This window comes from Mchenga conophoros, linkage group LG3 (genome assembly GCF_057382185.1).
Source record: "Mchenga conophoros isolate Kocher_MC1m ecotype Shallow Benthic linkage group LG3, M_conophoros_male_GT1.1, whole genome shotgun sequence".
Lineage (NCBI taxonomy): Eukaryota > Metazoa > Chordata > Actinopteri > Cichliformes > Cichlidae > Mchenga > Mchenga conophoros.
The window spans coordinates 43,138,678-43,156,239 of NC_140528.1; the positions used below are offsets into that span (position 1 = coordinate 43,138,678).

The 17,562-nt window shown below is 39.7% G+C and overlaps 1 protein-coding gene across 1 annotated transcript; it reads right to left on the minus strand.

Moving 5' to 3' along the window:
* Positions 1-8,576: 8,576 nt before the first annotated feature.
* LOC146578817 (uncharacterized) lies at positions 8,577-14,012 on the minus strand. Its single transcript, XM_085268938.1, has 3 exons — positions 13,323-14,012; positions 10,004-10,378; positions 8,577-9,765 (listed from the first exon to the last, which is right to left on the minus strand). The coding sequence occupies exons 1-3, from the start codon at positions 13,417-13,419 to the stop codon at positions 9,359-9,361; spliced, it is 879 nt and encodes a 292-aa protein (XP_085125064.1). The 5' UTR covers positions 13,420-14,012; the 3' UTR covers positions 8,577-9,358.
* Between the last annotated feature and the right edge of the window lie 3,550 nt (positions 14,013-17,562).

Sequence of the window (17,562 nt, forward strand, 5' to 3'; positions counted from 1 at the left end):
CTCTGCTAAGGCGGTTCCCAGGGTCTTTGTCAATGTTGATGTGTCATAGCAGAGCATATCGGTTGATCTCCACATGTTCCCGCACCTCGGCAACTCCAATGCCGGGGATCAAGCTCTGTAAGAATTTCACTCCTCCCCAGATGCGAAACTCTGGTTCCTTTACTGCTTGGTGCCGTCCGTGCACAACCTGTCTGGTATTGAGTCTTTGTTTTTAGTGGCATTCGGTAACTGTAGTTAGAGCGACAGTTGATGCTCATCAGCGTCGTGTTTTTGGCACAGGTTGTGTTGGTTGAACAGGCCATACACTTCCTCTCATTCCTCGGTGGGCAGAAAGTGTATATGTATCTACATAGGTGAGTAGGCAGCTCCCCCACTGCCCGCGATCCATTGTTCATCACACATACTGGCAGTTGCGCTGCGTTCAGTTTGTTTAGTAGAATTACATCAGGCAGTGGGTCTGAGACTTGGGGCCAGGTCAGTAGGTTGATCTGTCCGGAACAGTTCACATTCGTGAGTGACAATTTCCTCCAGGTTGCGTTTGCAGGGATGCTGTAGTTGGCCTTGGACCAAAGAGTACCGTAGCCTGGATGAGTTGCCAGACCCAACAGACACCAACTGCGATCTTCTGGTATGCTGTATGGCCATAGGCCAGACGTCTGCGAGGATAGGGGCATATGGGCACATGCATAGCAGTCAGTTTTATTATTCAAGTGAGCGATAGTGTTCATAAACTGCCACCAGAAATTAGTGGCGTAGCCATGGGGAAACTTGGTGTGCTTTCCTTTGTCGTACAGTGTCTGCCTTTTCTTCATATAGCGTGACTTGTTGTCCCTCACGGAAACAAAGATGAGGAGCCCGGCCAGGGTCAAGCCCGCTGCAGTGATAAGCAGCCAACACCTCATGACAGCAGAACACACCCTCCTGTTGAGAGTAGAACTCTCGGCCAGAAAGGCTGATCCCTCCACCGAGCAGGATCACAACAATTGGGCGAGCCTGTGTCGGCTGAGTTTAGATGGCTTCACTTACTCTCCTGCAGTGGCTCTGATGGATCCAAGATGGTCGTTCCGCTATTTTGCAAGCGGTAGGTGTAGTGAGAAGAACTTGGTATGGTCCCTTCTACCTTGGTGAGCTCCAGTTTTTCCTTTGGAGCACCTTGATCAGAACCCAGTCACCAGGCTGTAATCTGCAAGACACTTGATAGACATCATTACGTTCTTCGTTATTTACAATCATCTCTTTATTTTCCAACAACTTAGACATACATTTTGCTAGAGTGGTTTCTCTGATTGATTTGTCTATTGGTTCACTGGTGATGGGCAGTGGGAATGGCCTACCATGAATGATTTCAAATGGAGTTAGTTTCTGGGAGCCCTGCGTTAAACGCATCCACATTTTCACTAAACCCAAACATTCAGGCCACGGCCTTCCTGTTTCTGCCATGCACTTTCTGAGCCTTTGTTTTATAGTGCCGTTAGTTCTCTCTACAAGGCCAGCACTTTGTGGGTGATACGCACAATGGTGTTTTATGCTGAAACCGAGTGCTTCAGAGACCTTGGTGATGACATCATTTACAAAATGAGTGCCGTTGTCTGATCGTATCAAAGCTGGGATGCCATATGTGGGTATGAAGTGATTGCACAGACATTTTGCTACTGAAATTGCATCTGCCCTTTTCACTGGGTAGATTTCTGGCCACTTTGAGAATACATCTATAACCACTAGGGCGTATTTTTACCCTTGGCATTCATTTAGCTCAATAAAGTCCATATGGATTGTGTGAAAAAGATAAGGTGGTGTGGGAAAACAACCTCTTTTTGGTCTTAGGTTTCCCTGAGCATTATATTTTTGACACGTCATGCACGTTCTGACAACTTGTTTTGCTGAGGTTTCAAAATTTACAGTGTAGAAATGTGAGTTGACAATACTAGTCATTCCCCCCGTTGACAAATGCGTTGAGCCATGTGTCACTAATGCTGCTGTTTTGTGGGGAGATTTTGGCAACACTGGCTTGCCATAGCACATCATTAGATCGTTCTCAGAACTGCGCCGTGTTGTAGCCATTTTTTTCTGTTCGGCTGTGCTTGCTGCTTTTGTTCATTTTTCAACACATCAATCATTCCTCTGTTTTGCCAAATTTTTCAAAATGATGCACAGCAGAGAAAACATACTGGCTGTCTGTATGTATGTTTTTTCGCTTATCTTTGTGCATCTCACATGCGCGTATCACAGCTATCAGCTCAGCGCTCTGTGCAGAACATAAAGAAGAAAGTGGTTTTGCTTCTATCATCTTACTGTCTGTGGTCACTGCGTAACCTACACAATTCCGGCCTGTGCTGTAAGGTCAAACGCTGTTCTCCTAGCTTCCACACTTGCTGATCATAAGGTGGATCTGGGCCTGGAGTTTGTTTAAATCTCAGAGTGTTGTGATACTCGGTTGGTTTCTGGAAAGTGGATGTGGCGGGTGTGTGTTGACGGGCCACATCGTGTAGTGCTTTTAGCTCTGGCAAAGCGAGAGTCCAGTAATAATGTGGAACACCGTAGCCTTGAGAGAGACACACGCGGCTACTGTTTTCTGTGTTAGTGCTATCTGGCTCTGGTGGGGTGTCATTTAGCATGCACTCAGCAGTCATGCCATTCTTTTCTGGTATTACACCTATCTTAAGTTTTGTCAGAGCGTCTCTACCTAGCAAATTTACTGGACACGACGGGTCATATGCATTTAATAAAGCACCTGCGGCCACTTGCTGTATGTACTAGTTCTAAAGGGGCAGTTAATTGTTCTACAGTTGTGTGGCCTGAAGCTGACTTTACAACTAATTTGTCCTTTGAAAACTGTAAGTTCTTAAGTGGCTGCCTCAAAACTGTTTTGCATTATTTCTCTGTGGCCTACTCCTACAATCTCGTGTGAAGTGACCTTCCTCTCCACGGTTCTAGCAGGCGTTGTCTCTATTTTATCTGCTGTCTCTGCGTGGCTGTCTACAGCCTTGGTGTCTGTGACCTTGCTTGCCTCTCTGTTCCTGATAGCCACCTGAAAATGAGTCTCTTAGTCTATTGTCAACACGTCAGCCTTATTTTTAAGTTACAGAATGCTTCTTCTTTTTTCTCTTCTCTATAGATGCAACACTATATTTTCACTTAAGGCATTTTTAGATAATTTCTAGTTTTTCAAACAATTCATGCATCTCACACATTTCAAACTTTGAAGTTAGGGTTGTTTCCCATTTATACATATATATATATATTTAAACTTTGCATTGCTCATAGCTCACAGCTCTAAACCTAGGCATTTTTCAATCATATGCCTAATCACTATGTGTCACTGTGATTCTCAAGTATTGTCACAAGTTCGTTTAAATTCGTTTCCAAAACCAACAAAATAATCAAACAAAAACAAAAAACAAACACGTGTCAGGACACAAAAGAAAAAAGAAAAAAATGCTGCCACCCGAACAAGGCAGAAGTCTGCATATGTTGGCTTTTAATAGCATGCAGCTTCTGCTCTAAAAGAAACAAATAAATAAAAATAAAAGAAAATGTGTAACATGCTCATCAGCTTAGCAGTGTCTACATATTTAATTCAGCTTCTCAATCCTGTAGTTTTAGCTGTTGTCTACAGGGTTTTGCTTATTGGTTGTTATTATAGGTGTGCTCTATATCTCAGCAATGTGTCATTCTAGAATGATAGGTTTCAAGCTGGTCAAGTGCCTCTATGCACTTCATTAGTTTAGTTATTCTCTGTATTGTCTTCATCCCACATGTCACTACACTGAGTTTCAGCAAACCTTAAGCTTGATGCAGACTACTGTTTAACAATTATCCACCTCACATCATAACCGACTAAGGTGCCTCTTCATATTAATATTATGTCATTGTTAATATTATCCTCTTTGTCTTATATAACAGCAATAGCATATTATAATATTTTATTAGTGTGTACCACTATACTACTACTGAGCCAATTTGATAGTTAGGATCATCTTATTCAGCAAACAGATAATTTAGAATTCATCCAATCTGCACAGATTTGCTTTTCCTCTCAACACGTTTGTGCCTACTGTAACAGCGGATATGTAAAGCTAGCTCATATTCACGTAACATACCGTATAAACCTTTTATTTTGGCAACTTCCTGTGTGACCGGAAGTAGAATGGTGTAACGGTGAACAACTTGATGTATAAAAAGACGAAAAAAAAAACCCGGAAAACTCATGCTAACGGAGAAAAAGGGAGAGAGGACTATTGTTATATTGTACAAATATGAATTGTTCCAGCTCTTACGTTTGTTCGCTGTCTGATACACTGCAATAAATAATAAAGGTCATTCAACAACCCTCAGTTCTGGCCGTCTCAGTTCGACTGGATGCCACACCTACTTTTTTAGACCGATCTTCTGTTTGCCTCATATCAGACCCAACCTGCGGTCACATTTGTTCTCTCTGTTGCATGGCGGACCAGGCAGGTCTATTATAATGTATTATTTATATTTTATTTTGTATCCATCAAGGGCTTCAGGTGATCTGCAGTTTCACCATTTCCCAAGGTGGAGACAGTTACCTTTTCACACACTGTCCTTGGCTGAACAATGACACAGCCTTAATATACCTTATTTATTTTATTAAAATATTTTCGTGTGAATTATTTGCTTTATATTCATTTTATACATTCTGGGCATGGTCATCATGCCAACTGTGTTTCATTGTTAAGCTGTTTGGGATTCAGGAGCTTTCATTGATTATTATAAGTTATAATGAATTTTTCAATAAAGAAAAATGCGAGAAAAAGAAAGTAAAACATTAAGTTTTGTTTTATAAGAACAAAGTTTGTGTGTGTGTGTGTGTGTGTGTGGGGGGGGGGGGGGGTTCAGTTGGGAAAATATTTGTGATTGTAACTGAAGATAATTTAATTACTCATAATGAAGATTTGATGATTATTTAATAATGTAGTCCATCTGAACCACACAATGTACACAATGTATGTGTGTATCTGAAGGAATAATAAGAAGTTGTAATGTAACACACACGTGTCGTGAGGGCAGATTTCCATTCATGGGGCCATCTGCTGCATTTGTTCATGTGATATTACTCAGCCAGCGGAAAAGAGATTCCTATGCCTTTGTTTTCCCTCAACAGTATGTGGTCTTTCTGTCATTCACACACAGAAACTAATAGTTAAATAAAAAAAATTAAACTTAGTAAACCCATACTGGCACTCAACAATATCAAACAAAAAATCTAAACTTGCACAAGTAAATCCACCTTAGAAGCCACTTGAAATGAAATGATGTGTTACATTCTACACTGCTATGCTTGTGCAGGTTTGGCCTCCAGTATGAATCCATGGTCAAGAAAACTGTAATGGGACTTGTAACAGCTGTTGAAATGCTGGCGTTTCACCACTAGGGGGAGCTTTTGTGATGCTAATGTCATTAATAAAACCAGAGTGGTGAATCAGAGGAGTGTCTCTCGGCATTCAGCATTTAATTGCATTTTTTGTTATTCAAACTTAAAACTGTTTGCTCCTGCCATTCAGCAGGAGCGGGAGGTAAACAAGAGAAGAGCTATCTGCTGTTGCCATTAAACAAACCTAGATAACTCACTTAAATATTATGATCTCAAATACTCGGAGGCTAAGTGTATGAGGAGAGTGGACTCAGCAGGCAGTGGATCAGAACCACAGATCTCTGACTAAAACAGACCCTGTACTGTGGCCTGATTTGAATTTCAAATGTGCAAACAAAGTTTCTCCTCTGCTGTTATCTCTCATCTTATCTGTGTACTCTCTCCTTTGTGTGATGGCTCTGCACAGTCAGAGCAAATAAACCAAAGAAGTTTAACTGAGGCTGTTTCAGATTGAGGGGATTGGTGATTGTAAGTTATCTCTAGCTCTCTTTTGAAGAGGAGAGATGTTTATTTATGGACTTCTACTATTTATGTGAGAAATGCTCTTCAATCATATTTAATAAAAACAGAGTGGTGAATCAGAGGAGGAGCATCTCTTTCTTTTTTTTCCTCTTTCTGCGTTGCATATATTCTTGAGCATCAGTCATAGTGCTTATTTGGCCTCATCATTATTTTTAGCCTGACATGTGCTACAGGTATGCAGTATTCATCATGCAAATGACACATTCACTTGATATCAACACCACATTATTACAAACAACAGCAACAGCATCACACACACACTGTAATGCATTGACTGCTTTCCTGCAGGGAGTTTCCCTTCTACACTGTTTCTTAGTTTACGTTAAAAAACAACTAGAACATGTGCAGTACAATTTCTTCCCTTGTTCAGTTCATTCACTTCTCTATTGTCTCGACAAAGGAAAACTTTCATTTAGTTAATGGATAAGAAATGGAAATCCAGTCTTCCTAATAACACAGCTGCCGTGCAAACAGACTCACATTCAAACTGCCGTCACTTTGTTTCTGAATGAAAAACATGCTGCATTTGTGTTGGTGTTTGTGTTTTATTCTCAGTCATTACAAAACTACATTATTTGGCTGATAACTTTTTAAACAAAGTTGGTGATAACAAGCAGCTGAACCAGCGCTGAGGTTTCAGCATGATGCTGTGTTTATTTAGAAGCACTGCCGACAATTATTGTTCTCAGAAAAATGTCTAACTGCATAATTAAACAATTAAACCATACTAGGTATGGTTCCTACGCGCAAATTTTCATGTATTTATGTATTTATTTCAGGTTCAACATTGAAATCAGGTGAAACAGTATCAAAGGTTAAAATGCTTTAATAAGTCATAAATCACGGAGGAAACCTCGTAATACGAGAAAACAAACAAGCCCATGAACAACTGTACTCTGATCCACTTCATATGCTTCATAAGCAGGTGTGATGCAGCAGTGTCATGAAGGTTTATTTATTTACAATGTTTGAATGTTCAGGCATCTCTTGCTGAATCACTGAATTTGTAGTATTATTAATTCATATTTGGGATGCAGGAGTTATTATAAGTCATTCTGAAAAAGGCTCTAAGAGAGAAAAATAAAGTAAAGCTGTTATGTAGAGGCTAAGCCTGGGTTTGAAGTCAGTGAGGTGTTTGATGGGCTGACGCGATGTTATTGTTGTGAATGAAAGTTGTTGTATGGGGAAAGTCCAGCCATACTGATCTTATGAGCTCAAGCATTTATTGCTTACCATGTCACAGTTCATCATCCAATATAAATCAGCATAGCCGTCACAGACAGGACCAACAACAGCCTGATTTAATGTTCCTACCTTAAATACAATTATTTACAAAGACAAAAAGAAAGAAAGTCACACATAAGTTGATAAAGAAAGGACGAAAATGGAGAAAGTTAGTTTCGTTTTACAAGAAATGAGGGAGGGTTGGGCTTCACCTACTCTGTAGCAATTTATCAGAATTGATTCACTTTTTTTTTTTCAGTTCACAAAAGAAAAAATAAATAAACAAGTGAGCTCATAACAAACGAAAAAGCTGGAAGTCCAAGGTCAGATTTAAACACTAGGAGACGTTTCTTATAAACAGGACAAACTAACATTTTGAGAAGATGATGTCATTGTGGTTATTTACCTAGTTATCATTGAACTATACTAACTCGAGCACACACTCATGTAGGTCACACCTAAACTTGATGAGGCAGATTTACTCACCCTGATGCTGTCAATGAACTTCAAAACTGTATCTAGTCAGCCTGATGAGGAAACGGTACACATGCTATCAAAGAACATTCAAATAAGACTGATTGACTCACAGCCCTGATCCCACATTTAGTTTTTTAAACCATTTTATCGAGTTACTGAGCTCATGAGTTGCTGCTTGTAAAACAAATTACAGGAAAACAAAAGAACAGGTTCAAACTGGTAACGCAAACCATTGTTAAAACTGACCTGACCACATTTTTAACATCCACAGTTTTCCTTCAGGCTGTTAAATGTTCTTTGGATTCTTAAAGACTTGAATAATGAGCTTGTTTTAAAACAAACAAACAAAAACAAAAACGATTACACTTGCATGTGATGTCTGTTGTGTCTTAAAACTGCTTCCTCAAACTGAACAGTGGTTTTAATGAACCTGAACACAAACCACAACACTGGCTTGTTAGGAGTTGTGCAGGTTACATTTTAATTGCATTTTCTCTGTATCGTGGTTAAAGGTCAATATTCAGGTTTATTAGCAGCTTTGAATGGATTGAATCATGATGTAAAGTTACGGCTTCACTTAGCCTACACGTCTAACCTGCATGAGATCTCAAATATATTATTAATACATAATTTATTCTCACCAGATAATTATAATATGACAGTCTAAAAAAGTTATATTCATCGTATTAAGAAAATGTTTGTCCTTGCCATTGTTGAGCAAGTTTGACTAGTGTGATCACTGACGTTGTTGCAGGTAGAAATTAAACTGTGTGGGCACAGCTGTCACTCCTGTGTAGTGTGCACACTGAGTACGATCCTCTTTCTCTGTAGAAACCATTTTGTTGGGGCTGAGCTGAAATAAAAATTCAGTCACTTTAGATCAAAAGATCTTTACTTTTCTTTAAAGAACATGAAAGATTTGAAAAGCAGAGCTTACAAAGTTTCAACACCTGGACATTGTTAATAACACACATGACACACTGAGAATTAACGTTGACATCATTTATTTCTTCATTATTTGATCATTTACAGAATATAAAACATTATGATCTTTTCTGATCTGCTTCTGGCAGCTGAGAATCCCTGAAAAATGTGTCATGGTCTGTTTGTATTCTGCTCTTATAATTTCTGAGAATTATGTGTAATAATGTATCAATACAATAAAGAAACAGAAACAAACTAATGAGAACATTTAATAACAATGAATGTCTAATGTTACTGATCACAGTGTTACCTCTGTGATGAAGAGGCACCTGTCAGACTAGTTGATCTGTTTTCTATAAAAACAATGAAATGACAGTAAATAGATTTTCATGTATCCAGTGCTAAAGCTGAAATAGACTGATTCAATTTTCTACTGAAGCTTCATTAACTAATAGTAGAAGGAACATTAGTTGGACATTTTGTAATGAGGCAAATAAATAGGTTATAAAGCATGAGGTAGATAAAATAGTACTGCAGTAATCTGAAAGCTCAACTGTCAGATTTTAGTTATGAAACAATTCATTAGCTTATAATATAAATATAGCTTAAGACCAGCTTTTGTTCGGTACAAAGAGAAGGTGAAAAAATTGTTTCAGGTTTAAAAATAAGTCACACCAAAAACTGACAGACCAGCTTCCAGCCCAGGGTCTCCTCCTGTCTGAGCTGCAGGTGAGAAACAGGTGTGAGGTGTCAGCTGTCAGGTAGGTGATGAGTGAAGAACAGAACAGAATCCATTTCCTCTTCAAACTGCTGTCAGACATTATCTACTGCACTCTGATGTTTCTCTCTGGAAGCAGTCCTGCTGTTTCCTGAGGAGTCAGCAAGTGTCAGAGTGACATCAGGGATCCTTCTGGAGTGTCCGTGACAGTTGTTTGCTTCCAGGTCATTTCTGTCATTGTATTCAGCAGCAGGAGATTCAGAGTTTAGAAAACTCTCAGACATTTCAGTCTGTGGTTCAGCGGGAGGATGGTGTGAGTCCTGATTACATTTTTTATGTTTTCTATAGATCAAAAAAAGAACAACAGCAGCAGAAAACACCACAGCAGCAACTGAAAGACCAATGACGAGTCCAAAAGATCCATCCTCCTTCCCTGCCTCCTTCCCTGCCTCCTTCCCTCCATCCTCCTTCCCTCCATCCTCTGTGTGTCCTCCTGTCTGACCTGCAGGTGAGAAACAGGTGTGAGGTGTCAGCTGTCAGGTAGGTGATGAGTGAAGAACAGAACAGAATCCATTTCCTCTTCAAACTGCTGTCAGACATTATCTACTGCACTCTGATCACATCACTCAGACCAGCTGCTTTCTACAAAGTCTCATCAACAACATCTTTAGAAACAAACATCAACAAGCAGGAAGCAGCTTCACCTCTGATCACACACACACTCAACTCTACTCACTCACCTGGAGGATCAACAGCACTCAGGTTGATGATGCTGATAGAGGTGTTCTTAATGATGGTGGCTGTGAACTCTGTGGATTTCCATGATCGTGTTTTTCTCATTATGACACGACACTCGTATGTTCCAGTGTCATTAATCGTCACGTTCTTCAGAATCAAAGACACGTCTCCATCCTTCATCTGTCTGTCCTGCAGATCCACCCGGTTCTTAAAAGATTGATGCTGGTGATCTGGATCCAGCTGCTTATCCCGGTACATTAGGACACTTTCTTTGCCCAGGTCAGCTCTGCTCCACTCTACCACTATGATGGGGATGTTGTTGTCTCGAGCTCGACACGGCAGAATGACGTTCTGTCCAGCTGTGATGTTTTTCTGGTCTGAAAGAGAGAAAGTGACACAAAGCAGAGAGGTTAAAGGGATCAAAGTACAATTACTAACTTCTGGAGCTTTGAAATCACAATCATAGAAACAATTAGGTTCAAAACTAAAGTGACCACTTTGCTTTTTTTTGGTGGGGGGGTGAAAAAAACCCCCACTTGTTCACACTTTTACTAAATAGTAGTAGTAAATAGTAGTAAGTAAACTAGAAGTAACTACAACACAAATATCACAAAATAGAAGTGTTGTAAACATACTACAGTCAAACTCCTGCTTTAACAAATAAAGGATGGGCTGTTCGCTTTAGTTCCTAGCACCTCTCTGCTTTGCTGTCACCCTGGGAGATAACTACATCAGTCAGCTATGTGCAAGGTCTGCTGGGTAATGTAGTTCCAATAAGATATAGGGCCTTTGCTACACAACAAACATAATAACTGTTCGATGGCACAAACCTTCTGCAGCCAAATATGAATAAGACTGAGGTAGTTGTCATTGGCCGCTGTGTATGCAGCGCACTCACAAACACACCTGAGCTCCTGATCTATAAAACTGGACCAATAATGTAAAATCCTCACAGTCATTTCTGATAACAACCTCGACTTAAGTAAGCATGAACAAATCTAGTAATCTGCTTTCATCTTCTCTAGATTAGATCACTGTAATGGCTGAGTGCATAGCAAAGTCAGCGGCCCCATGTGAGGGGGAAGGTTCGAAGGTATAGTGTCACGGCCAGGAGGGTCACCTGAACGCTGATCAGCGGTTTCTATCTTTCTCTCTCTTCTCCTTTCTGTCACCGGGGCAGAACTCACTGTGGGTTCACGCCCTCGGCCCTTGGAGAAAGGAAACACCTGAGCCTCATCAAGGTGATCAGCATATAAGCCAGAAGATGACTGCTGTTCTTTGCTGGATCGTTGTCTGCCACGCGTTAGTGAACGTCAAGCCACAGCAAGTTAAGTGGAGTGTTTCTTTGTACTTTGTATTTACCAACGTCTCCCTGTCTACAGACTTCCTGGATTCTTCCCAGTGTCATTCCCGAGTGGCGAGTGTTGGAGAGAGAGCCTGCTGTCGTGTGTGTGTGGATTGTTTGGATTGCGCGTGCCTCCCCCTGGATTTTCCTCGAGCCTCGTCCCCACCCCGTTGTACATAACACTTCCCCTGCACCTTCTGTACACCTGGTGGACTTGTAAATAAAACTTTCTTGCATACATCTGATCCTGGAGTTCTCCGATTGAGTCCTCCACGTCAAAACCGTAAAATACTGTATAGGCTCATGTGATGTGTTGAGGAATTTTCTTTGTGAGTTTGGTTAAGGTATAAAAGGATCAGGGCGGTTGCCCATCAGGGAAAGAAACCTTCTCTTCCCTCAGCCTGATTTGTATAAATCCTTTTTCTGTCACCTCTCTTCGTTCGTCTCTCCTCCGACGCCTTTCACTTTCTCGCTTAAATAAATAAATAAAAGCTGCACAGAAAAGGAACTGATGTGTTTCTGTAACTCATCATACACATGCTTTTCAACAACAACGTTCACACAAACTACGGTGCAAGAAAATCATACAGAAACATAAAAGTCCACAGATTACACAACTCCAACTTTGTGTTTCATCACACCTAGTGTTGTGTGACGTTTCATATCGACACTGCTCTTGATAAACCACAGAATACGGCGCCATCTTAAATCACTCGAAATGTGTCACATGACAACCATCTTACAGGTGGTTTAAGATGGCGCCATCTTAAACCACCTGTGTTTGTCTTTTTTCCTCTTTATAAGGGAACAAAAACAACAACAAGTGTAAACAAATCAACTTAGTGGCTGGAACATGACAGAAAATATAAAAGGAAAACTAATGAATAATTAAAAACATGACTATGTAAGAATTATCACTGATTTGCATGAAATTGTTCAAAAACTGTTTGGCTGCTTTTTAATTTTCCAGTTCTTTGATTGTGGTGCTGTATGGTAAAAGTTGTTGACATAAGTGGTTGTTAATCTCTCTGTCTCGATATGAACTTTTGTCAGGAGCAGCAGTGGTTTTCCGTGTTTCATTGTCCGATGAAGAGAAACGCCGCACAACAAACAACAACACTGCAATTCTGCAGTGCTTGAAACCTTTTTTTTTTTTTAATCTTTTCTATTTTTCTATTAACCTTAAAATTGAGTTTCTTTTTCCCGGTTGTGAGCTGTAAGTCTCCGTCCCTGAGAATATCAGATTCAGATCCCTCTTAAAAACATATTGTTTATAAACAGACATTTTCTGTGTCTCCCCTTTGCTGTTTTTGTGTTATAAGCATTTAAATGTAATGTAATAATTTTACACCTGCTCATTACCGTGTCCACGTTTAACGAATAATGTGGGCACAGTTAACGTCACCCATGTCCACGTTGTGGTAGCGTACGACAAACTCAAATCAGCAACAGAATTGAAGTTTATGATTTTTTTTTCACATAATTGTTAATATGCATGATGGTGTTTATATCTGCTCTATGACCATTTGAATTGCTTTTAATTTTATTCTGTATTTTAAAACCTTTGACAGCTGGTGTGATATTAAAACCGAACGTTGAACCCTCGATTGTAATATAAAATGTATATCAACATAATAATTTAATCAATTTAAATTAATCAATTTACCTAAGTGACCTTTTTTCTACATGATGTTTTTCCGTTATCACTGCTTAGATGTTTGAGTTTATGTGTGGTTGCTTCTCTGTTTTGTGAAATGTTTTGCTTTTGAACAACGATGTCGTTAATAATGATATTATTAATAATATTGTTAACATCATCAACAACAGCAATAATAATAATAGTAATGATAATAATAATAAAAACAATTTGTTTTAAAAAGGTAGCCCTAGAAGTATGTTACGACCACATGTCATCATCACTGGTTAAACACGCAAAGTGCTCAGTTTACATAAGCCTGAACATTTGCTAAGTTTACCTTTATGGACGGACGCCTGCAGTACTCCAAACAGCAGAGCCCAGAGCAGTCCAATACGAAGAATATCCATCATACTTTCTCTGCCTCGATAAACCATCAAAGATCTGTGTATCACGGAGAGTGACAATCCGTGTTGTCTGTAAAGCCAAACTTGTCCTTAATGTGAACAGCTCACAAACCACTGTTTACAAACTAAATGGGCCTCGTCTGATATATGTAGCTTTGATCAGGAGCAATTGGATTGGCCCATTGTTTTCATGGGACTGCCCATCTGTGTTGTCATAGAGTGTGAATATGCATAAACCGGTCGGTCGAGTTTGTTCTGTTGTTCCTTTGTAAGCAGCCACGGGGAAAAGGAAAGTTGGAGTGAAGTAACACAGAGCAGTGAAGAGAAACTGAGTCTTAGAAACAATGAAGCGTCCACTGCAGCTTCTGCCTCGGCTTTTCCTAAATATTGATCTATGAAGTTGTTGTTTTGTTATTTACTGATTGTCTTTAGATGACATAGTAGGTCAGTAGCTGCTACCTGTGACTGTCAGGTCCCAGCTAAATTCACAGCAGAGCACAGTTGAAGGTTCAACGTTCAGGTTTACCAGCTTTAACCAGGCGTCCCTGTTTGCCTCACATTAGCTGTGAAGCTCGCACTGTGAACTAAGCAGGTCAAAATAAAAGGAAAACAGCGACAATAAAAACAATTTAAACACGACCTCACCATTAATCTCCCTCCATTGTCCGTGGAGGGACGCAGTTGTTCCACTGTCTCCTTTAGCTCCATTTAAAGGTCTTCAGTATGTTTCAAATATATCTGATAACTTAAATATAATCTTCAAATCTAAAGGTATGAAAAAGCACTGAGGGTGCTTATTGAGCCACTGCGGAAAGTCCCCAAAGTGAAAGCAACAGCTGTGTTACAGCTTATATGTTCTGGAGGAGTGGTTCCCGCTGTCACACCCAGGCTTCCTGAAACGACAGAGCACATAAAACAACAACCACAGGTGTAGATCATGAGCTCAATATGACAGATTTGTTGAAATAAGTCTTTAAAATAAAACCAAGTTTTCCTTTTCTATGAGCATAAAACTAAATATTAACATCACACTGAGGTCACTGAGTGAGTTTCATTTTGAATGTTTTACAAAGGAAGGACAGAGATGGTCCCGCCCAGCAAGCAGTTTGTTGATCAGCGGCAAATTCCAACAGTTATTCTGTGATATTAATGCTTAAATTAAATGCAGAGAAAAGGCTCGAACTTTGGACGAAGGTCAAAGGTCTGTTTAAAACACTCTCACTGCTCGTATAAACAGGACACGGTGGGTTTAAAAACACACGGTGTGGAGAGTAAGGAGAAACACGCAAACATTTGTTCATAGTCCTGATACGTACACAGTAAACACATCTGTACTTGACTGGAATGCAGTTCAGCTGCTGGGTGAAGAGAATGATCACAGTCAGTGTTTCATGGAATAGACTGGTTAGAGCTTCACTTCCATTCAACAGAGCTCTATGTATACGACCTCCCTGTGTTTGTACAAACACATTCACATATTTTTGCATATAATCTGGAGTCTTCAGTCTTCACAATGACACAGCTGCCCTGCGAGCAGACTCACATTGAAACTGCTGTCACTTTGTTTCTGAATGACATGACAAAATGCTGCAATCCACATAGATATAAAATACAGTATGTCTGATAAAATTGTGTACTCTCTCCTTTGTGTGATGGCTCTGCACAGTCAGAGCAAATAAACCAAAGAAGTTTAACTGAGGCTGTTTCAGATTGAGGGGATTGGTGATTGTAAGTTATCTCTAGCTCTCTTTTGAAGAGGAGAGATGTTTATTTATGGACTTCTACTATTTATGTGAGAAACGCTCTTCAATCATATTTAATAAAAACAGAGTGGTGAATCAGAGGAGGAGCGTCTCTCAGTGTTCATCAGCACTGCTACACACACACACACACACACACACACACACACACACACACACACACACACACACACAGAGTATGTAATCCTGTCTCATCATGTCTGGAATGCAGTTCAACCATTTCTTAGAAAACCATGAGAGTTTATGATGTTTCATAACAACACATGTTGGCACTGACTGATTTGTAGTTTGAGTGTCCTGTTTTACTCTCAGTCATTACAAACATTTTAAACAAAGTTGCTGATAACAAGCAGCTCACCTAGTTCTGAGTTTTCAGCATGATGTTGTGTTTATTTAGAAGCACTGCTAACCATTATTGTTCTCAGATATATGTCTAACTGCAAAACAAATTAAAGAATAACGTTTTATAAAAATTACTGTTTATTAAAACAAAAAACAATTACTTCTTTTTTGTAAATAAACAGGTATTTGTATGGTTCTTATGCACAGATTTTCGTTTATTTATTTATTTCAGGTTCAAAATGTATAAAATGATATTATTGACTGGCAGTACATTGCAGATTTAGTTCCTTAAAGAAAAGCAAACAAATAATTTCAACACACTGTAATAACCAAATATGTGTTTTGTTGCCTGGAGGCAGTACCATGCTGCAGACACCTCGGTGAACACAACACAAACCTAATAAAATGAGATTTATAATTCCAAATAATGTTTCCAACGATGTTTTTAAGATGAAAAGATGTAGAAATGGACTACATCATGTTAGCTAGTAGACTCTATTTAGCATTGAAACCAGATGAAACAGTAGCAACGGTTAAAATGCTGTAAAATGCAAGAACAGAAACGTCACAGCAACAATAAAACAACATATTTAATTAATAAAAGTAAGACTAAACAAAGAAATCATGGAGGAAACTTCAGAACATGTACAGTGACCAACATCATATGCTTCATAAGCAGGTGTGATGCAGCAGTGTCCTGAAGGTTCATTTATTTAACATGTTTGAATGTTCAGTCTCTTTTCTACAAAACTCAACAAAAAGGAATCAAAGCTAAATGTGGAACATGACCGTCTCTCTCTCTCACTGCAAACCTGCTGCTGCAGTCGCAGAGACTCAAACAAACCACCTGAGCTCAGCTCCAGGCACAAAGAGATAAACTGTCAAGGATTAACATTATTTGTTTAAGTATGTAAAGATTTAGAAATCATTTGAACAATAAAGACCTAAAAGATCTATGACTCGAGGTATAAACAAAGTCAGACATTGCTTTTCAACCATGCTTCAACTGAACTATTTAAAAAATAAATACATATCGTCCTTCAAAAAAAGCGCCCCTCCGACGGCCAAACCCATCTGTTCTCTGATTGTATTGTTACATTTGTGATTGACATGATATTGACCAATCAGATGAGAGAAAGAAACATAGGGTCAAAATTCGTACTTGTAACTTGCACGTTTTCCACACACAAATCTTTTTTACACATACAAATCCTGATTTTCAAGTACAAAATTTTTATGACCACATTTTGAGCCCATACTCTCAGCACCACATCCAGAACACCTTGGATTTTGTTGAGAAGGTGAGAGATGTCATTATGGAGGCAGATGAAACCATGGTCTCGTACGGCATTACATCTCTCTTCACTTGCATCCCAGTCACGGAAGCGTTGGAGGTAGTTCGTAAGAGATTACAGGATGACACCAACCTCAGCAGCAGGACCACTCTCAGCATCGACCAAGTGTGTTTGCTTTTGGAACTGTGTCTTCATTCCACCTACCTCACATACAAGGGTCAGTTCTACAGGCAGAAACATGGGTGTGTCAAGGGCTCCCCAGTTTCACCCATCGTGGCCAATTTGTACATGGAAGAAGTGGAAAAGAGGGCTTTGCTATCCTACCCTGGAACACCACCAAGCCATTGGTTCAGATATGTGGATGACACCTGGATGAAAATCAAATCTCAGGACGTACCACAATTCACAGATCACATTAACTCGGTGGACCGACACATCAAATTCACCAGGGAGGATATGAAAAGTGGCAGGTTAGCCTTCTTAGACTGAGATTTCCATCAGTAATGGGGGACATCTAAAAGCTGACGTGTACTGTAAACCTACGCATACGGATCAGTATCTAAGGTTTGACTTTCATCATCCACTGGAGCACAAACTGGGTGTCATCAGGACACTACAACACAGAGCGAACACCATCCCCACTGACACAGGCAGAAGAACAGCACATCAAGAAGGCCCTGAGTAAATGTGGTTATCCCAGCTGGACTTTAGTCAAAGCTGGAAAGGAACCTAAAGAAAGCTCCAGCTAATCCAGGAGAGATGGACGATGGACAACC